The sequence below is a fragment of the Lepidochelys kempii genome, chromosome 12 (genome assembly GCF_965140265.1).
Source record: "Lepidochelys kempii isolate rLepKem1 chromosome 12, rLepKem1.hap2, whole genome shotgun sequence".
NCBI lineage: Eukaryota > Metazoa > Chordata > Testudines > Cheloniidae > Lepidochelys > Lepidochelys kempii.
The window spans coordinates 15,652,020-15,675,757 of record NC_133267.1 but is presented as its reverse complement, the minus strand read 5'-3'; the positions used below and the strand labels follow the sequence as shown (position 1 = coordinate 15,675,757).

Genomic DNA, 23,738 nt, shown 5'->3' with positions numbered 1-23,738 from the left:
TAGAACAGAGGTTCTCAGCTCAGATGGGGTGCATAGGGAGTTCATAGGGAGCCTGCTGATAGTTTGGTGGTCATGACAGAGGGGTGACCAGGCCAAATTTGTGTGAGTGCATTGTGCCCTTGCCACCCTAGACGGAATCTGCCTCCCTAGGCAGTGGCCTAGTTTGCCTGTAGGTAAAACAGCCCCTGTCCCTCCCAAGAGAATCTGTCAGCAGCATAGGCACTATGTGACACAGCTGAACAGTTCCGAGTGTGTTCAAACTTCCACTTGAGAAGCTTTCACAGAAATGCCAGGACCACGGCGAGCTCAACATCTTCACCTGTGGGTGGGGCTCCTGAAAGAATTGTCATGTCAGTGCTAAGTTGTGACATTTCCCTAGGTCATAACAGGCTCTAAAATGAATGCATTATAACTTTAAACAAAATCCTAACCATGTGTATTGCAGCTTGATCAGAATTAAAGGCCACCATTGTATGAGCCAGATGTTCCCTCTACAGCATTCTTTTGTGGTTCCTTTTCATTAGGTGTATTTTGCATGGGGTATGAATTTTCCTCTCAAGTAAGAGCTCTGTTAAAAATTGCCAATAACAGGAATGTGGTTTCAATGCAAGTCATGAAATCATATCAGCTTTAAAAAGGAAATTAAAAGTAACCCCCATCCCCAGTGAAATGATGACCACTGGTAGCTGCTGCTCCCATTGAAGTAAATTGTAAACTATCCACTGACTTCAATGGGAGTATACCCCATGGTATTAAAAGTCAGAAAATGATTGTGAATTTCTGAGTAGTCTTTGAAAATGCTTTGATCATAGTTGCAGAAAAAAATAAGAGCTAATTTCTGACAGTATGGTCTTTAAATAATAGGTCCTGAAAATTTATTTTAAAAACATTTTCTCCTTCCTTCTTTGTTCATAAGGGTTTTTTTTAGTAACAAAGTCCATGATCCTGTAAATATGTAAACACTCGCATAACTTTAATTATATGAGTGGTTCCATTTTAACTGACTATACAGATGAAACCGTGAAACTGGCTATACACAAAATACTGTCAAAAATAAACAAACTGAAAAAAGAGGTTTTTCCTGCCACAAATTACTTCCCATTTTAGTAAGCATCGGTGTTACTTGTAACTATGTAGTAAGCATTGTCTTACAGAAATGGGATAGTTCCCTTTTAGCTTTCAATTTAAAAAAGTATGATAAAATATATCAGAATCTTAACTTTAGCTGTCTGTATTTGTAAGCTGCATTCTCCATTCAAAACTGCTTTAAAAACACATTTTGAAGTCCATGTTCTTCAATGGGAGCATGATCACACGTTTTTGCTATTCAGTGAAATACAATCAGTGATCTTTTCTTGCACTCATTGTATATACTCTCGAACTGCAAGTTCTTTTAGGGTAAACACTTTTATTTGGTCTCTTTTTGCCTTGCTCTCTTCCAGTTTCTCTTGCAAGGATAGAAAGTCTTTGCCTAGTTCATATGCCAAAGTGATCATTGTCTCTAGCAATGGAACATAATACCTGTGCCCACCATGAATCTGTAGGCAAAGTAAAGCCTTCTCTCCATATTCATAGGCACTTGCTGGGTTCTCTAGGTCTTTGTGACACACAACTAAAGCACAGAGTGTAGGGACTATTAAAACAGGGCTGTGTTTGGTTAATTTTTCCTGCAGAGCAATGACTTGCACAAGTATTTCCAAAGCTTTGGTATATTGGCCTCCCCTCAGACAGCCATAAGCTTCCTCCATCTCTGGTCTTATTAAGAAGTCGATAAATTTTTTGGATCTCCGGACACATTTAATAGAATACAGAAATCCCAGATAGTCCCTGAAGGCTAATTTTCTCTCAGTGATCATTTCCTCTGTGAAGTTTCCAGTTAGGCACTTTTTGGGAAAGGTCACATCTTCTATTTCTTCATTAAAGTCCTTCAAAAGATTTTTGTGCAGTTTTTCAAAATCTGAATATCGACGCTCAATTACAGATTTGTTGCCATCAAAACTGCCTGTCTGGATGATGATGATTTTATACAACTGGCAGGGAAAAAAAAAAAAGCAAATAGCAAGAAATATTCAGTCTTGTTACATAAAACTGTAGTCTTGCTGATTGTTGACAAACATATTTTAAACTTTACTTTGGTTTTGTCTGTATTGGGATTTTGCCCTGATAGGACTGACACTGAGGCAGGTGCAAATGTAGATAAGGAAAGCCACAATTTGCACCAATGGAGTTTGTCCCTGCTTGAAAAAGCCTCCCCCAGCCCCCACTGCAAATTGCACCAATTGACACCTAATTGCGCTGATCTGCATTCTAGATGACTGTGTGCAGTACTGGTTCTGCTACATCAGTGACTAACCATCAATTGCTAGAATTAGAGCACATTCCCAATATAAACAAGGTCTTTGAGATAGGTGTCCATTAAGTCAGTAATTCCTAACCACTACTGTTTCAGATTGTTGTGACTAATACTTAGTGTTTGCATGTAGCGCTCGCATATTGGGCACCTTAGGGGCTTGATTTCAGTAAGAAGGCACTCAGCACCTTGGGGTCCTTAATCTGGTAAATTAGCAAATTGCTTGTAAAGGTTTAGAAGGAGCCCTTTAAATAATTTATGGTTCATTCATATAACTGTACTCCTTAATAACACATATGGTTACTACAAACAATCATCCATAGCAACTGAATGGATTTCCCAGGCCTAATATTGAATTTAATATATTTTTCATTGGTTATAACTGTTAGAAATATTTGCATCAGATATTACTGGGCATTATTAATGCTCTGAAGGAAGAGGAGAGAGCTGGAGGGGACATTTGGTATATGCAAAAATGAGATGGAGCAACTGCAGAGAGATTTTTTTCTAAATCATTGTCCTATTATGCAAAGCCTACCACTTTATGTAAATACTGCAAGAGTGACTGCCACCTTTCTAAAACAATCTGTTTGCTATCCAAGATCCTTCAGCAGCCTCTAGCAGAAATACTTCTTATACAATAATTCACAATTTAATAGTATTCAAGAATAAATTTCCCTGAATTTTGCACTGACCTTGATAGCAAAATGAATTTAGTAAACATCACACACACACCTCAGAGTTGCAAAACAAAATTTTGATGCTACATATTCTTCAAATAGATTTCCACCCAGGGCCTAATCCAAAACCCACTGAAGTTGAAGAAGTCTCCCATTAGGCTAGATCCTCCGCCTGTATACATCAATGTACTTCCATTGAAGTCAGTTGGGCTATGCCAATTTACACCAGCTGAATGGGTTTTGGATTGGGTCTAGACGTTACTCACATACAATCTCATCCTGTTCCCAGTGAATTAAATGGATTTAGGCCCACAGTTTGCTTAAGTCAAACTGCTCCTTTGTGGAAATGGGCATTAGATGTTACAAACCAATACTAGCATAAGAATCTCCCTCATTCTGTTATAAAATACATTCTCTGTCCTTTGATTTTAAGCCTGATAAATCATCAGTTTTAGCAAGCTTTCTGTAGCTTCCTAATGCTGAGGTGCCACTGCTCTGATCTCTTGTCATTCATTAACACTGTGACATTTTCCTATACTCTGCCTTGCTCCCTGCTGATAATAAAGGACCTACTGGTTATGCAGATTCGTAACAACATTGCAAGAGAGCAAGAAAACTGCATAGAATGTAAAATGATGATTTAAGAAGTCTGACTACCAAGGGCAGCTGAGTGAATAATTCACAACAAACAATCTGCTAGATGACTTCATCCCTTATCCCCTCTTCCCTGGTTTAGGGAATGTCCATGAGCAAAAGAGGTGGTTTCCTCTAATAAAGACATTATTCAAATTTGTGCAGCAATTTTTTTAAGGTGAAAAATCTTTAAGTAGTTAGTGAGCTTTTGGAGCTAAGTTCTACAACCCTCACACACGCTATGTGGTACCTTTATTCCTTGAGCACTTTTATTGAAATCAGTGGGACTACTCAGGAAATCAGATATTGTTCAACCTGTGCAAGGGTAACAGAACCTAACTAGAACATGTAGAGCATGTAAACCTCCTTTGAAAATATAAGGTCATACCAGGCCAGACTCTGAAACCTTTACTCACATGCTAAATAGCACCTTATTCCAAGAGGAGTCCCGCTGGGATCAGTACACCAGTGTGAATAATAATAATACATAGTTCTCAGCACTTTTCATCTGTTTACCTCACTTTACAGAGGAGGTAAATAGTAACCTGAGTCACAGAGTAACTCGCCCACAATCATCCAGCTAGTCAGTGGCAGAGCTGGGAATAGAACCCAGGTCTCCTGAGAGTTCAGCACAGCAAGTAAGAATATCAGAATCTGGCCCATTGGGTTGGTTTTCCCCTCTTGACATTCAAATGTTAGATGAAAGAGCAAATTGTTTACACTACTTGGAAAATGTGATTAATAAAAACATGGGGGTTTTTAGATATGATCAATAGGGGATTTTTTCCCTTACTGTTGATAAATAGATCTGAAATGTCAGAACAGTGGAAATGCATGCTCATTCACTTGCTATTGTCCCTGCCCCTCTCACTCATGCTTTAAAAAATAAATACTCTACTGCAGAACTGTGTGTGCAAGAGGATCCAGTCCAAAGCTGGTCTAGTTGTAGGAGTGGAACCTTAGGCTTTGTCTGCATATGGAAATGTGTACTTGCACCAGTGCAAACCTCCAATTATAGGTATGTTATACAGCCACAATGTGAGGCTTACACCAGTGTAGCTTTGATGTGCTTGCACCAGTATGAATTTCCTACTCTAGGTCTTGTCTTAGTCTTAGATTTTAAACTCTTTGTGGGCAGGAACTGTCTCTTTCTTTTGTTTGTACAGCGCCTGGCACATGACTGGGGGTGCTTCGTGCTACTAATACAAATAACAATAATGAAGACAAGGCCTACAAATTGCTAGCTCTGTTAATGTTTTTCCTCCCACTGATGCAGTTTTTATTATGAACTGCTTGTTGAAGGGCTTTTTTGAGGACAATATTCTGCCAACCATGCTTGCTTTAAGTACTATCTTACTCTAAGAGTAGGTACTACCCAATGTGAACAAAGGTTGCAAATAGGGTTGCCAACTTTCTAGTCACATAAAACCCAACAGTGTAGCCCCTTCCCTTCCCTGAGGCCCCTCCCCTTTCCTGCCCCTTCCCTGAGGCCCCACCCCCAACTCACTAAATTCCGCCTCCCTCGGTGGCTTGCTCTCCCCCACCCTCACTCACTTTCACTGGGCTGGGGCAGGGGGTTGGGGTGAAGGCTCTCACTGGGGGTGAGGGCTCTGGGATGGGGCCAGAAATGAGGGGCTCAGGGTGTGGGAGGGGGCTTCAGGCTGGGGCAGGGAGTTGGGGCATGGGAGGGGGTGAGGGCTCTGCCTCAGGGTGCAGGCTCTGGGGTGGGGCTGGGGATGAGGGGTTGGGGTGCAGGAGGGGGCTCCAGGCTGGGGGGGGTGGGACCAAGGAATTGGGAGTGTGGGAGGGGGCTGCAGGTTGAGGCAGGGGGTTAGGGTACGGGGGGGGTTGAGGGCTCTGGGGTGGGGATGGGGATGAGGGGTTCCAGGTGTGGGAGGGGGCTGTGGGCTGAGGCAGGGGGTTGGTGTGCAGGAGGGGTGCAGGCTCCGGGGTAGGGCCAGGGATGGGGGGTTTGGGGTGCAGGAGGGTGCTCTGGGTTGGGGGGGGCTCAGGGCTGGGGCAGGGGTTGGGGCTCAGAATTGGGGGGTGGGCTTACCGTGGGCAGCTCCTGGTCAGCGGCGCAGTGTGAGGGCTAAGACAGGCTACCTGCCTATCAGGAGGCCAGGAGCCTCCAAGCACTGCTCTCACCCCCAGGAACTGCCTCCTCCCAGCTCCCACTGGCTGGGAACTGGCCAATGGGAGTGCGGAGCCAGTGCTCAGGGTGGGGGCAGCACATGGAGCCCTGTGGTCCCCCCGAGGCCCCCCACCTAGTAGCCAGACCTGCTGGCCACTTCTGGGGTGCAGTGCAGTGCCAGGACACGTAGGGACTAAGCCTGCCTTAACGGCCTAGTTGGCCATGCTGACCGGAGCTGCCAGGGTCCCTTTTTGAGCGGGTGTTCCAGTCGAAAACTGGACACCTGGTCACCCTAGTTGCAAAATTTGGCCCTGAGTGAGGCTTTCAGGTAAAGACCCATGCTGTCCAGACATCTGCAAAGTGAATGAAATTATGTTACAAATTCATTTATTAGCTTACCACATATTTAGATAAATACTGTTCTACGATTCTGGTTGACGGGATTTCAAAAAGGAGTTTGACTTGTCTACAGCGACGTTTCTCATTCCTCCAGTAGTCCTGAAGTTGCTTAGTTGTCATTGAAGAGCTGGGACTTGGGGATTTACTGGTATCTAAAACAATATGTTTAATATCTCATGTTGTAGCCAGTGCATCTGGGAAGAATATCCGTCTACATTCACCAGGAAAGTGGAAAATTGAATTTCTGATACGATTTTGCATGAATAATGTGTATATCACTACCTTTAAGACTGATAAAGGCTAATAGGAACATCTAATTGTGAACACTGTTGCTCCGAAATTTGAAAGAAAATAAACTGATTACACAAAATTAAACTCATCCAGTCCACTGTAAAATATGAAGGCTTATTAGTAAAATCCTGATGACAACAACTTTGCCTGAAGAAAACGTGGTGAAAAAAATATCCTACAAGCATATTGCAGAGCTAGGTTGTGAATTCACTATAGGTGAACAGGCTGCACTCTCTCAGGAGTAGCCACAGGGAGGTCACGACTCACACGTGCCTCTGAGTCACACTGTTGTCTTGTTTACTTCTTGCTGGGCCAGTGCAGGGGGTGGGGAAAGGCAGGGGAGAAAGGGAAGGGGTACGATATGGCTGACTCATATCTGCAGCAAATTCTGAAACCCCCTGCACCTCGTCACGTGCTCTGGGTTGATGACTAGGGGGGTGGGGTGAAGCCAAGACTCCTTCCATACTCTGCCCTTTTTTCAGTTCCAGGTAGCCAGTGCAGGAGCAAAAAGGAAGTTCTTACTGCCCCAACTCCTTTTTGTGTACACATGGTCCAAGCTACAATCTAGACCACAGTAGTTAGGTCATAACCAAAGCCAGAATATCATCTGTTGTAAATGTAAAAATGGGGTATAATAGGCTGGGAAGTTAACTTGCAGGGAAATTGGGACTAGATTTTAGCAATGAAAGATACTTCTCTGTCTTTGGAATCCAGTCCTGATAATTTTGCTCAGGTGAACTACGGCACAGCAGTGTGGACAACGTGGGACACCACTACAACTGCTGTTTTGTATGGGCATATCTTGACTTTCCATCACTGAAATTATTTGTCTAGACAACCTAGATCATTATGAGCAAATTATTCAGCATTGCAAACAATGGAAATGCATTACCACAAATGGATAAGAAGGAAATCACTAAACATTTATATTTTTCACATTAAAATTGTAGGTGCCCAGAAAGGCCCTTACATAGCTGGATTTATTTTAACCTGCTATTTAGGTTAAAATACCATTAAAACGAGTTTCACTTCCTCAGGGTTTGGCCCAGTCTTTCCTAAATGTATGGTTTTAAGAAAGGTGTGCTGTTCATAACAGCATTACAGAAAGAAACATGAATAGTCAGTTTTCCTTTAAATAAAACCCATACCTTTAAAAAATTACCAGTAAATGTATTTGCACAATTGACAGCATTGGAGTGCTTACCCATTGTACAAGTTCGGTGCAAAACTTCCCACACACCATACCACAGCGAGCCTTCACCCTGGCCTGAAGAGACTACCACTGGAATGGAAGTGGTCATTCACTTTTCATTCCTGTTCTCTCCTTGGTCTCTGTGCAATGTGATGGCACATTTTTGTGGTGTATGTGAGAACTAAACTGAGAGCACTAATTTATTTCATTTCGGCCACCTAAGAGTCACCAGATGGTAACTAACTTTGATCACTCCTGTGTAGCTTAGAACGGAGTAAGTTTTTGAAGAAGACTTTTGAAAGGAAAAGTTTGTGTTTCTCATAGAGAGAAAGAGAGAGAGCCTGATTTGCCGTTGCTTTACTCCTGTGTAGCTCCAAGTTCAGTAGAATGATGCCAATGTAAAACTAGAGTAATGTAGGAGTGAATTAAGTACACTGTTTGTAACTCATGAGACACATAGCACTGATAGCTCCATGAAAAATAAGTAGAATGAATGGTGGGGCCTAACCTGAGAGAGCAGCAGTTTCTGGGTTGTCATTGTTCACTTGAAATGAAATTTCAGCTTCGGTTTCATTTTGTTCTTCATCTGACTGAGCGGCTGCAGAACACGTAGATATGTCTGTTACCCACTCCCGCTGACCTCCTTCTGCGGTGTGGTGCTGGTCTCTGTCCATTGCAAAGCTGTCGCAGGAGGAATACAAAATCATGCACTTCTCATCATCAGACGTATTAAGAGCTTTAAAAGTCTCCCAAAGTCTATTCTAGATAATTGTTTATTTCACTGAGTTAGGGCTTGATCTGACTCCCACTGAGATAAATAAAAAGTCAGTGGGCCGCAGCTTACAGAGCTGCGAATTCCTCAACACCTATGTGCTTTGACACAAAGTTAAAGAAACAGACATTGTATACAAATATCCATAAGGGATAGCAATAAAGGAATGCTGCAGCTGCCAGTAAGATTTCTGGTACCTACATGGTCATTTTGTCAGGAATTAAGATCAGACAGACAAAAGCAAGAATTTATGCCAAATAAAATTCTTGTGCCAAATAAAATGTGTATTTAAGGTGAAATCCTGAATCGGATGTCAATGGGATGTTTGCCGTTGGGGCCAGGCTTTCACCTCTTGTATTTTGCCTCAAAGTTTTCTGGGCTTGGCCACAGATTAGTTGTTGACGGGAACAAATTCTGGAAACCCTTAAGTGAAAGAGCCAAACTGCTGGAGAGTTTACCCCCCCCAAGATTTAATAGTCCTAGCTGCATAGGCAATAGCTCAGGCTAGCTGACCAAATACATTGAATCACATCTGAAAGCTTAGGTATCTGGGCAAACTGCTGCCTTGCCACCACAGCAACACTGCTGGTTTTTAGCTCAGTCAGTCCATGTGAATGTTGACCTGAATTGGAAGTTACCCCTCCTGCTGCATTGGAGATGAACCCCTGAATCTGTCAATAGCTAGGCAGGTGAAATTACTAAGTTTTCTATTTATTATGTAATAGCATGTTCCTCCTGTCCCCATTGCTTGTCTGTTTCAGCTACTTGCTGAGTCTTGTCACAGTCTAGATTTGTAAACTCTCTGGGGTGGGGCTTGGGTTTTGTTTGTGTGTGTGTTTTAAACTATACGTTTGTATAGAGCTTATTATAATAGGGCCTTAGCTTCCATATGGCAGTACTGCAATACAGCTCCCTAACTGGGACCTATAGGCACTACTATAATATAAATAACTATTTATAATAGCATTGTGAAGAAAGAGTTTTAAAAACTTGTAACAACTTTGTCAATGATTGGTGTTTGATCAGTTATGTGAGATGAACTTTTTTGCTCACAGTTTGGCTAAAAAAGACGGAAAGACAAATAATATAGGTTACTTTAAAAAGTCACAGCTCCCATTCCTGCAGTAAAACAAAATATTAGTGAAAGATGTTATTAAGAGTGAACTGGTGCAGTATGTTTAGGAAGTGGGAGCTACTCAAGACTGCTTGGTTCTCACTTCTGCATCATTTAGGGATCTTTGTGTACAATCATGCAATGTTGTACTTAGAGGTGGGGGAATTCCTTCATGGCCTCTCTTGCAGTCTATTGTGTCAGTAGACATTTACAAGGTTGCAAAAGCACTTACTTTAACCCCGCCCTGACAGTAAGGCGGAGCAGAATTGAAGAGAATGCAGCTTCCCCAGCTCTACTGAAAGTGCGGAGGGAGAGCTGCCTCTGCTCCCTGGCTTGGGCAAGCAGCATTCCACAAAACTCTCCCTTCTCCTTGGCAGGGACCTGATTCCAAGTCCATTGGCTTAAAAAAGGTTTGGGTCAAGCCCCTGATGCAGTGAGAGGTGCAGTCACAAAAGTGAAATACCTGCGAACTTCATGGAAACTTTTAAAAAACACCATAATAGAGGCTCAAACTAAATGTAAACCCCAAGTTAAAAACCATAGTAAGAGGACAAAAAAAGTGCCAGCAGCGCTAAATAACAAAGTATAAAAGAAGTGGTTAGAGGCAAAAAGGCATCTTTTAAAAACTGTAAGTAAAATCCTACTGAGAAAAAAAGAAAGGAGCACAAACTCTGACAAGTCAAGTGTAAAGGTATAATTAGGCAGGTCAAACAGAATTTGAAGAGCAACTAGCCAAAGACTCAAAAACTAACAGCAATTTTTTTTTAAGTACATCAGAAGCAGGAAGCCTGCCAAACAACCAGTGGGGCCACTGGATGATTGAAATGCTAAAGGAGCACCCAAGGAAGATAAGGCCATTGTAGAGAAGCTAAATGAATTCTTTGCATTGGTCTTCACTACAGAGAGCATAAGGGAGATTCCCACAATGAAGCCATTATTTTTAAGTGATAAATCTGAGGAACTGTCCCAGATTGAGATGTCAACAGAGGAGATTTTGGAACAAATGTATAAATTAAACAGCAATAAGTCACCAGGACCAGATGGTATTCACCCAAGGGTTCTGAAGTTCAAATATGAAATTGCAGAACTACTAACTGTTGTATGTAACCTATCATTTAAATCAGCTTCTGTACCAGATGACTGGAGGATAGCTAATGTGATGCCAATTTTTTAAAAAGGCTCTAGAGAGGATCCTGGCAATTACAGGTTGGTAAGCCTGACTTCAGTACTGGGCAAACTGGTTGAAAGTATAGTAAAGAACAGAATTATCAGATACATAGATGAACATGATTTGTTGGGGAACAGTCAACACGGCTTTTGTAAAGGGAAATCATGCCTCACCAAACTATTAGAATTCTTTGAGGGGGGTCAACAAACATGGACAAGGATGATCAGGTGGATATAGTATACTTGGATTTCAGAAAACCTTTGACGAGGTCCCTCACCAAAGGCTATTAAGCAAAGTAAGCAGATAAGAGGGAAGGTCCTTTCATGGATCAGTAACTGGTTGGTTAGTAACTAAATGGCCAGTTTTCAGAATGGAGAGAGGTAAATAGTGGTGTCTCCCAGGATTCTGCATGGGGACCAGTGCTGTTCAACATATTCATAAATGATCTGAAAAAAGGGATAAACAGTGAGGTGACAAAATCTGCAGATGATACAAAATTACTCAATATAGTTAAGTCCAAAGCAAACTGAGAAGAGTTACAAAGATATCTTACAACACTGGGTGACCGGGTGACAAAATGGCAGACGAAATTCAATGTTGATAAATGCAAAGTAATGCACATTGGAAAACATAATCTCAACTATACATACAAAATGATTGGGTCTAAATTAGCTGTTATCACCCAAGAAAGAGATATTGGAGTCACTGTGAATAGTACACTGAAAACATCTGCTCAATGTACAGCGGTAATCAAAAAAGCTAACAGAATGTTAGGAACCTGTAGGAAAGGAAAGACAGAAATATCATAATGCCACTATATAAATCCATGGTATGGCCACACCTTGAACACTGCATGCAGTTCGGGTCACCCCATCTCAAAAAAGATATATTAGAATTGCAAAAGGTTCAGAGGAGGGCAACAAAAATGATTAAGGGGGTAGAACAGCTTCCATATGAGGAGAGATTGAAAAGACTGGGACTTTTCAGCTTGGAAAAGAGACAACTAAGAGGGCATATGATAGATGACTATAAAGTCATGAATGGTGTGGAGAAAGTGAATATAGAAAATTTATTTACCCCTTCACATAACACAAGAACCAGGACTCACCCAATTAATAGACAGCAGGTTTAAAACAAACAAAAGCAAGTTCTTCTTCACACAATGCAAAATCAACCTGTGGAACTCCTTGCCAACAGATGTTGTGAAGGCCAAAACTATAACAGGCTTCAAAAAATAACTAAATAAATTCATGGAGGATAGGTCCATCAATGGCTATTAGCCAAGATGGGCAGGGATGCAACCTCATGCTACGAATGTACCTAGCCTCTGATTGCCAAAAGCTGGGACTGAATGACAGGGGATGAATCACTCAACGACTGTCTGTTCTGTTCATTCCCTCTGAAGCACCTGGCATTGGCCACTGTTGGAAGACAGGATATTGGGCTAGGTGGATCAATGGTCTGATCAGTATGGCTATTCTTATGTTCTATGAATGTTTTCACTGCTCTTTCAGTCTTTGTCAACCACTGCTCATTGCACATTCAGAATAGCCAGTTATTTAATGTTCAGTTAGTCAACCAGTTTGATTTATTACATTGAAATCCCAGAGAAACAAGTTCATTTTATAGACTATATACTTGAAAAACCTTACTTTTTAAAAATGGGAATGTGACAATAAGAATCACAAAAAAGCAGATTAAATTATAAAACTTACCTTAAACACCTGTAAACTAAAAAATGGCTGATCAAATTTAAACTAGATATTCCTCCTGAGCTGCAAGTTTTGATGAGCTGCAGCAGAGTGATATTTATGTTCAAGATATAAACCTCTGAAAATATAATTGTATAATGGAAATGCTGACATGCTCATAAATATAATGGTTCTAAAGGTGCCACCCTGGTGATTAAATAGGCCCAAACTTCATTGTTCATTGTATTCAGAAGTATAGTACTACATATATATATATATATATATATATATATATATATATATATATATATATATATATGAAGGAATAGTCTATCATTGTAACATACAAAAATTAATCTAAATTATTTTAACTAATTATTAAACTACTATTTACCTTAACATCTAAAAGCACAATGAAGTGAAATCTGCACTATCATGCACAAAGAGAGTCTGTTGCTTTGAACAGGTTGTTCCATGGTAATATTTATACTGAAAAATACCATTCAAAGTTATTTAATTGAATGCTTATTAATATTATAAAATATAACACACAAAATACAGACCTTTGAGCTTCTGAAGAGTTTTCAAGGGTGATGAGATTGCAATGGGAGCCTTGCTTTTTATTTTCAGAACACAGAAAAACATGTCTGTTGTCTTGCAGCAGACAAGTTCTTTATTTTTACAAAAAGGAAGGAGGAAGTCTTGCTTAAATCTGACTTCCTCATTCAGCTGGTTTGTTGCTTTAGTGGGTGGTTACCTCAAAATGAAAATGGCAATCTGCCTTAAGTCGTTTTTCATATAGTTTACAAGCAGGATAAACCTAATCCCGTTCCCATTGTTATACTCTTTTTAAAAATTTCTTTTTTTAACAACACTGCAAGTTACAGATAATGCCAACTTTAACTTGGATTGTCTTGGTTTCTGTCACAAGTCTAACTCTTTTAAAGTTAGATGGGTATGTATTTGCTTACATTGTGAACAGACAACCATGGGTGAAATCCTTGACTTCAATGGAGACAAGATTTTTTCACTCATGATGATAATATACAGCTATATGAGAATTTCAAATTTTAAATCTGCCAGTTTATGTGTAGCCATATTATTTTATGGTTCTCAAGGGTCTGAATACTCTTTGGTCTTGCTAAAGGAAAGTGGCAAAGAATCTCTTTCAGCATTTTAAGACCTATGTGCTCAGTTATTTCAAGAGAAGGAACTCCAAATATAATACCCTGCAGAAATATAAGCACATTGTTATTACCAGCATTGTTCATTGACTCTAAAAATAATTTTTCAAACTTTGACTTGATTACTAAAACCTGTCAAAATGATCATTAGCAATCTCATAAAATTAACAACAATAAAATTGGCATATCAATGAAACTCTGAATATCAACAGAATAAATATGTAATAATATGTCTCTTTATATCCCCAGTTTCATTTAAATAATCAAATGAAGCATGAGAAATGAATTTAAGAGCACAAAAATAGATTATACAGGTTCTCTCTAAATGTGAATTTTTTTTAAAGTTTAAGCAAGTTTAGCTGTTTGGGAGTACGAGGAGCGTGTTGGGGGTGGGAGGAACCCTTTTCTTATTGTAAAAAAAATATAATTCTTGCAACCTGTATTGAGTGGTACATTGAGTGTTCTGGTGAAACATTGGTTTTGATTTTTCACATGCAGAACAATAGTGCAATTTTGATAGTGGTAGCACACATTCTGAGGGAAGAAAAGATTTTCTAAAAGGTTAATTTAGCTGACTACTTAAAAATTATGGAAAGTTAGTAGTGATTGATGCCTGGATCCACATGCACTGGCTCATTCATCATGCATTTTGTATGAAATACTTCCATTCACTTCATTTGTCTGGCATATACCGATTAGTGCACACTACTAAAAGATGATACAGGTGTACCTAGGGCTATAGAAATAATTGTGATGTTATATTGTATTATTGGACAAATGGTATGTTTCTAGTCCTATGTCCATATGACTTTCAGCACATAAAAATAGCGTCCCTAGGAGATGTCAAGACTGTATCGCGCAGTTCAGCTTGCTGGAAGGAATGTGGTATTCATTTTAGGGAGAAAAACCTGACAGTTCCAGTGAGGGAGGCTTGGGGGTATCAGCTGCTATATTGACTGCTGTATTCAAGCATGTGCACATTAGAGATCATGTTATTCATAGATTATAAGGCCCAAAGGCCCACTGTGGTCATGTAGTCTGACCTCTAGTGTAACACAGACCACAGGGCTTCCCTGAACTAATCCTGTTTGAATTAAGGCATATCTTTGAGAAAAAATCTAGTCTTGATTTAAACTTTCCAGTGATGGAGAATCCATCCCAACCCTTAGTAAGTTGTTTCAATGGAAAATTGCCCTCACTCTTAAAAAAAAAAATCTGTTCCATATTCTGCTATTGTCCACTAGGGATAGTAAGAACAAAAATCTTATTTGGCCATCTGACTACATTTGTCCATTCAGATTCAAATTCAGTGTAGTGGGTGCCAGCTTGTCTCAGACAAGTCTCAGACAAGCAGCTTGTACATTTTGTGAAGACACTAGTTTTCTGAAAATGTTATCTTCCTGTAATGAGCATAGCAAGTTAACATTGTGCTAATATTTTGAGGATCCTGACATGTTAATTATCCTGTTTACTGGAGCCATGTCCATGTCTCAGTCAATTCATGGCTGTGATATTTGTATTACCAAACAGTACTCACTCCGTTCCCTTTCTTAGCAAACATGACTTGAGTGTCCATTGTTTTTTTTTCTTTTATGGCTCAAACTGTGTAACTAATCCTTGTTTATCAATATCATGATTCATTAGACACTGAGTGACAGAAAAATCAAGAAGAGGCAGAAATGCCCAACACATTTATCTGAAGCCCTTTTAAAATCACATTACTGATATCTAAATAGTGTGGTACTGTCACCTTACATGTTTCCCCCAGAAATCTGCCTTTTTGGTTTTTTTTTAATGCAGCAAGGTATCTGACGAAACAGAAAAGTTCAGCTGCTGTACATTGATTAAATTGTGACAAGTGTGTGTCAAACTACAATGCCAATACAGAACAAAAAATGACTTCATATTAACTTGTATAATGTTTAAATGTATAATATTGTTTAATTTGAAACTGAGATTTGTTTTGCCTCAGTTAATATTGTAAAAGAAACAGTGTAGTCTGCTTCCTTTCATCAAGAATGTGATTCATAAAATTTATTTACACACCTTGATGGAAAGTGTGTTCTTGTGTCAATGTTAAAACAAAGGTGGGGCCTTTAAAGTGGGATTAATTTAATAATGTACTCATTTTAAGGCCCACTTACTCTGCCAGAGTGATATAAAGGGGCCTTAATGTTCTCTAAAATAACAATCAGGCGCCTTGTTCCTTCTGTGATTTTTTCATAAAAGTACAGCTAAAATTTATGATCTTTAAATCTGTGTGATAGAAGTCATTAAATTTAGCTTGAGTAGTGAGGCTATTCTATATACAGAAAGTAGATTTGCTAAATGAAATAATGTAGTCATTTCCCTCCCAAAATACCTGAAAGGATCAGTCCATAATGTAGTTGAACTACAAATTTATTTTCAAAATATTCAATTTGTTTTTGAATTACTGAAGTACAGATGGGAAAGGCAATCACTCCTAATATTTTAGATGGTTCATTCTTATAACTTTAACAAACAATCCAATTTTATTTTCAAATGTGATTAAGATATACTCGGATTAAGATTTATATGCCAAATTCCCAGTATAATGTATTTATTGGCAAGTTATAAACCCCATGAAATTTGGGATAATAGGATTTATAATGGACATAGTGATGCCTTCTATAGCAACACAAAGGGAACCCTAATAATGAAGGAAAATGCTGTTGCTTTGTATAGATAGCCATCTTGAGCATTAACAGAGTATAACTTGGTGTTATTATGTGCTTTTAGCTTGCAAAATGAAGGAAACATACTGCACAAATATTATTATTTTTTCAGCACTGTCTATTTTTGATAAAGTAAATATGACTTTAAAGTGCAATTTTACTCTAAAAAGTGATTGTGTAAAATGATACTGTGGTGAGGTTGTATATTCATTGTGTCTCACTAATTACATAACAAATTGTATCCGTTTGTAAGGAAAACATATTTTTCCTTACAAGCAGTCAACCCAACTCACCTTGGATTCTGACATTCAGACTGAATTTAGTCCATCTCACACATCATCACAATAACCGAGGGTCCTTACTTGTGCCCTCTCTCCATTTTACCTAAAGGTGGGCATTTTTCAGTCCATAACGTTTACCACAGTTATGTTCTCAAGCCGTGATTCTGGCTGCAGCTGAGCTTTTTGTTGCTTGTGTGTTAATTTTGCATCTACTGGGTTCTGGAGACCTGTGAGGACCAGTACAGTAAGTACTCAGCATAAACTAGGACAGCCCCAAGGATTTTTTAAATTAATGCTGTGTTGCAACAATTGCTAAATTACATTAAAAAACACATTAAAAGAACATTAAGGATGCAAAGTCAAGCTCTGAAAAATTAGGAAATACCAGATTTAAGGTTGCCTGTGAAATCTTAATTTGAACTCCTTCTGCATGTGCATTATGATACAGTCTTTAATTACAGCTTTCTATGCTTATTGGGAGCTCACTGCTGGAAGCACAAGCTTCAGAAAGGGCAAATGTTTTATATGATTTAAAGGAAAACAATTATTTAAGTCACTGGTTAAAAACAGTCTTATATGCCTAAAAGGATAAACCATAAATCTGCCTAAAAATAAATGCCATGGTCCAGAAACCCAAAATAAATAATGAATGAGAGAAAATATTTGCTTATATATAGATATACACACACACACACATAAATAAAAAGAGGGTCAGTTAAACAGCTGCTAGTTTGGATTTTAATACATTCATGTATATGGTAATCTTATTTTGTACTACTACTTTTCACTTTCCTAAGAGTCTGAAGCATTTTTAAACTGGATATTAAGATTAGAGGAAGTTTAATGTTCACACAAAGATGTGTGTAAGTAACTGTGCCACAAAGTCTTCGCTACTGAATATCCCATGAAGCACTATTTAAAATAATTATCCTGTGAGTTCTGACTGACAATGCTATAGATTGCGGAAAAGTTTTATTTCATATTTGTATTAATTTAAATAGGTTTATAATAGTATTATTATAATGACTGACTGGCATTGACTTCTAAAGGGAACATTAGTGGTTAATTGAAAGCATGCAGTTAACTGTTAACATGGAAAAATTTTGACTGGAAAACCTTTTTGTTATAAAGCATTGAAAATTCTGCTCAAGACTTCTTTTTAAAAGTGCTGTATGTCTTTGAAGTAGCAAATGTGCTAACTGATGCAAGAGTGGCCGTGAATTTACTTACCAGAAGAAAAAATTACAAGATATCAAGTGGATTTATTTAACTAATGTACAGGTGCCAAATAATGTATTGACCACACATATGCTGTATAATTAAAGTGTTATCCTGCCAAAATATTTTGTCAGGGCCCAATTCAAAGCTCACTCATTCAACAGGAGTCTTTCCAATGATCTTCGATTCAGGCTCTTAAATCCCCAGTTATGTTGACTGTAGGTAATCTAGCATACAATATTAATTGGATTCTTCACAAGGATAATGAATGATTTAACAATACACCCTTCGCTTTTTCCTACTACATAAAACTGATGTAGCAACTGATATTTTGTGCATTGCAGCATATTGTCTAGTTAATTAATAAAAATAAACTTCCTTCTTCTTCTATCAAAGTGTAAATGAACATTGTGCACCGCCTCCAGTTTGGATAAATGCAGTCTAACTTGTCTTTGAATGTGCAAATGAGGTAAGTGAATGTCTGATACAGCATCATGCATGGATATCAGGTAACCATACTGAAATATGTTAAATTTGCACTTACTGTTTCTTTTATGTGGAATTGGACGCTTTCACATTTAAAGAAGCGTGGTCATCAAACTGGGTATTTGCACATCTAACAGTTAGTGATTGTATCTGTATCACTGATTGGGCCATATGTGCACTGCACATAAGTTCATTACATATCTAAGGTGTGGGTTGTGAGGACCCGGGCATGTTGAGTGAATGCACATCTGAGGGAGGGTGAATATGTAGGCATGATGGGGCTATTCCATATCTAATGGACCATGTTTTGGACAGACATGTCAGGTCATTATACATCTAAAGGGTGAGTATGTACTTGTACAAGACAAGTCACTGCAGGTTACCTGCACAGCTACAGCTCACTGCATGTCTAAGGTGAAGATGTAGCAATTTTATCACAGATCTTGCAATATTTGGTGTTTTTCTTCAATCCCCAGGTTCCTGTAATTTAGTGAGAATCTCTGTTTTCATTAAAAAAGTGCTGAAATCAGAAATATAAAAAAATCTCCAAACTATGTTGTGTTTAAAAAAAAATTCAGAACAAAACAGCTCATTATTGTTAAGCCAATCTCATGATTTTTTAACACATAGTTTTGCCAGTGCTGGTGGTATCATGTTAAGAAGCCTGGGGCTGGTGTGCTTGGGGGCACATTATGTCATGCATGTCTAAGGGGAGAGTGAGTTTGCAAGTGTCTTGTTCATTTAGGCATGAATGCAATGGTACATCAGGTTGTTGGATATCTGATGGGGGCATCTCAGATTATTAGCAGTTTGTACAGATGCATGTGGGGTCCTTGTAGAGCTAAACAGCTCTGTGTAGTGGTTTGTGGGTTTACATGGGGTTACTGCATGTCTTAGGGGCCCAGGGCAGAGGTTGCTGTTGCCAAGGATACATGGGCTCAGTGCACATCTAGGGGGTGTTGTGATAATTGGGCCTATAAATTTACCTAAATTGTAAGCTCAACTGTGAAAAATGAATGACAGTTCATAAAGTGCCACAATAACCTATAACAATAAATAATGATGGTAAAAGATGCAAAAGGGTAATAGATTGATTAGTACAAACAAAAAGCCCTACTGATAAAATTCAAAGATTGTGCCTGATAAACAGGAAAAATGTGGGACCAAAATTGGTATATTGGAAATTAGGTCTAAGTGGTGGATATCACTACAAAGATTTTTTTTCTCCTGCTGATAATAGCTCATCTTAATTAATTAGCCTCTTACAGTTTGTATGGCAACTTCCACCTTCTCTGTATGTGTAGATATATGTCTTCTTACTATATGTTCCATTCTATGCACCTGATGAAGTGGGCTATAGCCCACAAAAGTTTATGCTCTAATAAATTTGTTAGTCTCTAAGGTGCCACAAGTACTCCAGTTCTTTTTGTGGATACAGACTAACACAGCTCCTACTCTGAAATAAGAGGATTGGTTATTTTTCCCATCACTCCCTTTTGGGGTCTGTAAAAGAAGAGACTGTGGAAGGAAATCCAGCATTTTCTATCCTTGCTTTACTTTTCATTCCTGTTCCATGTGTTTTTGTCTTTTAGGAAATGGAATTGGCCTTTAACAACAGCAACAACTGCAGCTTCAGCCGATCTCAACTAACTTCTAATCTTTCCCCTGAAAGGATGGGTTTTACCTATGGGCGGCAGGTACTATAGACTGGGGGAAGCTATGCTTCCCCAAACAGCCAAGTGTAGCCCCAACCATGCTCTGCTCCCCGACCCCTGCTTCCCGCTCTGCGTGCAGCTCCAGTCACCCTGTGCAGTGGCCCTGTTTCAGGAGCCGTGCCACTCGTCCTTCCAGGGCTAGGGTGGGGGGCCAGTAGCCGTGGCTCTGGGCTCCAGGGGGTGGTGGTGCAGAAGGCGCGGGGCCTTGGGTGGAAGAGGCGGAGCTGGGGCCTAGCCTCCCCCAGCCAGTCGTTTACGTGCTGCCCATGGTTTTACCATTTTTAATACCATCTCAGAGACTGTCCAACAAAGGAATGGGAGGTTCTTTCTTCAAACAAACAAAAAGAAACCTCTCTAGCTAAAAGGAAAGGGAACAAGGGCTGTTAAAATGAAAGCCTTATTTGATACTTTATATTTCAAATGTTTTAACTGCTCTTCCCCTACCCCACCATCTTTAATACAAAATGTAACGGTTTGCCATGGCACTAAGCTGCCTGAGTCCTCTGTATGCCAAACCATGTTCAAAACTGGGCCAGTTACAGGGTCACATTAAATCCTTGGTTTCAGAGTAGCAGCCGTGTTAGTCTGTATTCGCAAAAAGAAAAGGAGTACTTGTGGCACCTTAGAGACTAACCAATTTATTTGAGCATGAGCTTTCGTGAGCTACAGCTCACTTCATCGGATGCATACCGTGGAAACTGCAGCAGACTTTATATACACACAGAGAATATGAAACAATACCTCCTCCCACCCCATTGTCCAGCTGGTAATAGCTTATCTAAAGTGATCATCAGGTTGGGCCATTTCCAGCACAAATCCAGGTTTTCTCACCATTTTGCCTAACTGAATGCACCAGGGACAGGGGCAGCTCAAGGGCCCAGGGCAGGGTAGTGCTGCTGGGCGGGTGTCAGGGCAGACCCCAGGCCTGGGCTCACTGCATGAGGAGTACTGCTGGGTGTGGGCCCCTCCCCCCTGCCACTGCTCACTCTACTACCCCCTTAGGACAGGGCTACTGCCCGCTCCTGAGCCCCGCCTTCGCTCCCCCACTGCAGCCAATAGCAAGCCAGTTGCTGAAAGATTCAGCCAATCAACTTGTCCTACAGCCCACCTGGTTAAACTCTACCAATCGCTAGACAGCGAGTCTGATGGCTCAACCAATCAAACCTCTGCTCCTCTTATGTTCCCTCCACCCCCTCTGTGTAGCCAATCTGCGGGCCGGTCGGGATTAAAGGATTTAGCCAATCAATCCCATCGGTTTGACTCCTCCCACACGTCTGTTCCCGCCTTCATCTGCGGCTCTGCCAAGCATGATGGAGTGGAAATCCCCGCGTAGGGGCAGGCTGTGAGTGTCAGCCCAATAGGAGGGAGAGTGGCCGGCTCCGGGCCTTGTAGTTGGCTCCGGCAGATGGCAGGGGGCGGTGCTGTTTGTATAGCAGGGTAGGTTTCACAGGCCGGGCCGCTGAGTGGGTGGGTTACGGGCTGCGTCGCTCTGATGAGCCCCACGGGGGTGTGAGCGGGCGGGGAAAGTCCCCGCGCCGGCGGCTCCGGGCCCTGTCAGGAGGGGCTGCCTGGGCAGCAGCAGCAACGAGGCGGCTCGCTGGTCCGAGGATGAAGAGGTGAGTGAGGGGTCCGGGGCGGTCGCGCTGCGCGCCGGGGCTGCCTCCCGCTGCCCTGGGCGTGGGGCTGGTCCCGGTCCCGGTCCCTCGAAGTCGGCGGGGGCTGCTGGCCGCGGACCGTGCCGCTCTGTACGTGAGGCGACAATACGGGCCCCACCCCGGGGCCGCGCTCGGCGGGCTAGCGGCGGGCCGGCACAGGGTAAGTGCTGAGCGCCGTCAGCCCCCCCGCCCCCTTGTCCCGGGCCGGTACCGGCCGGGGAGGTTGGGTCGCCTCGGCGGGCCTGCGGGGTTAGACGTTGGCAGGAGCGCCGCATAGCGAGACGTGGGTTCCAGTTCTGCGCGTGTGTGACCTTTCCTCTCCTAGGACTTCGCACGGTGAGGGGTTTGGTTTCGCCTTTTCAACCAGCGTGCGGCTGGCAGGTAGGTAGCCTGTGCTGCCTACCTGAGTTAGGCCCCGATCCTGCAGCTGGCTCCGGGAACTCACGCAGAACACTGAAGTCAGTTGGGTGAGAGGTTCATACTGTCAGACGTGACTGTAGGTAGGATTAAGGATTTAGTAACATAGTGATCTCTGGCTTTTGTCAGGGGTACACTGAAATAGATAAGGGCTGTGCAGGGGGCACTGATTTTTTTTTTGGCCAGTTTAGCTCACAGCTTTAATGTAAAAAGAAAAGGAGTACTTGTGGCACCTTAGAGACTAACCAATTTATTAGAGCATAAGCTTTCGTGAGCTACAGCTCACTTCATCAGATGCATCCGATGAAGTGAGCTCTAGCTCACGAAAGCTTATGCTCTAATAAATTGGTTAGTCTCTAAGGTGCCACAAGTACTCCTTTTCTTTTTGCGAATACAGACTAACACGGCTGTTACTCTGAAACCTAGCTTTAATGTAATGATCTGGTCACCAGTCATCCCTTTTATTTAAAAGTTTAAACCGTATCTTCACTTACACACGTGCCCAAAAGTTTAAGAGAAAACGTCTAGGTTAATGAAAAATAAAAATCTGTTGTTTTTTTTTAAATAAGCATTTAAAAGCAAGGAAATGTTTAAGCATATTTTATGCTGTTCAGAAAATAAAAATTCATAACAAGTATAAGGAAGTATATATTAACTCGTAAGGCAAGAACATTAAATCTGACTGAAAATAGTGTTTTCATCTTTCATCTCAAAATATGAAAACAATGCACAACCCCTCTGAATTGGAGACAACTGGCACATACTGACACACAAGTGTCATCCCCAAATCAAGTCTACGTACATAGTATACCAAACAGCTACAATGTAGTGCTTTTTTCTTTTAAACAAATTATATTACCAAAACATTCTTTTTAAAACTGAAAAATATTTTTCATATTTTACAGTATTGCTTAAAAAAAAGTTAAATAGTAAAATCCAAATAGTAAAAATACATTTAAAAATTCCAATAATTCATTGCTCTGTGTTAAGATGCATGTTTTCACTTAGCAATGCATATTTTTATTTCACTTAGTATAGCAAACATGCAGCTTTGGCCTCCCTTGGATGCTATTACATTTGCCCACTCAACTACTATAGCTTCTTCCACTTAAAAACATTTTTCAGACTGTTTGACAATTTTGATTGTTTTCTCTGTACATGGGGTTATTCAAAACATGATATTTAAACTGAGGATTCTACAAGAGACAATTTGAAACAAGTTGATCCAGTTTTCCCCACTTGTTCTATAATCTGAATCAAGGCAATAGATTTGTGTATATTCATGCTGAAACGTGATAGGAGATACAAACCACACTGCTTACTCCAAGTAATGCTATCACAAGGCAGAAACAAAGTCTCAAATTTCAGAACAAACCTTTTACACAGTGAGATGTAACAGTATATGCTAGTGACTGAAAGGGTGAGGGGATGTGGGGGAGGAATTTAGGGAACTTCTGACTGGGCTAAACTACAGATGTGTAGGCTTAAAGATGTGCAAAGGTTCACCCCCTTAGCCACACTTACAAAGTTTCAGTCACTTGATCCAGGTCTTTACTCCTGTTCCAAAGATGTTGTCTCTCTTACCCCTCAACCCATTTTGGTAGTAAGATAGGCTCAGATATACCATGGCCATCTTTGTGATAAGAACCTAGCTGGATAGAA

The 23,738-nt window shown here is 40.6% G+C and overlaps 2 protein-coding genes across 5 annotated transcripts in view; one reads left to right on the top strand and one right to left on the bottom strand.

Moving 5' to 3' along the window:
- Positions 1–899: 899 nt before the first annotated feature.
- On the bottom strand, positions 900–13,108 carry SNX20 (sorting nexin 20). Its single transcript, XM_073308466.1, has 4 exons — positions 12,988–13,108; positions 8,188–8,360; positions 6,197–6,348; positions 900–2,030 (listed from the first exon to the last, which is right to left on the bottom strand). Exons 2-4 carry the CDS (start codon positions 8,351–8,353, stop codon positions 1,362–1,364), a joined length of 987 nt encoding a protein of 328 aa, XP_073164567.1. The 5' UTR covers positions 8,354–8,360; positions 12,988–13,108; the 3' UTR covers positions 900–1,361.
- Positions 13,109–21,422: 8,314 nt separating this feature from the next.
- The window catches only part of CYLD (CYLD lysine 63 deubiquitinase), a 46,785-nt gene continuing 44,469 nt past the window's right edge, over positions 21,423–23,738 (top strand). For 3 of the 4 annotated variants that reach the window (XM_073307654.1, XM_073307655.1, XM_073307652.1), the window contains exon 1: positions 21,423–21,620. The gene's annotated coding sequence lies outside the window, so the exon portion shown is untranslated. The other variant, XM_073307653.1, reaches the window with a different exon arrangement.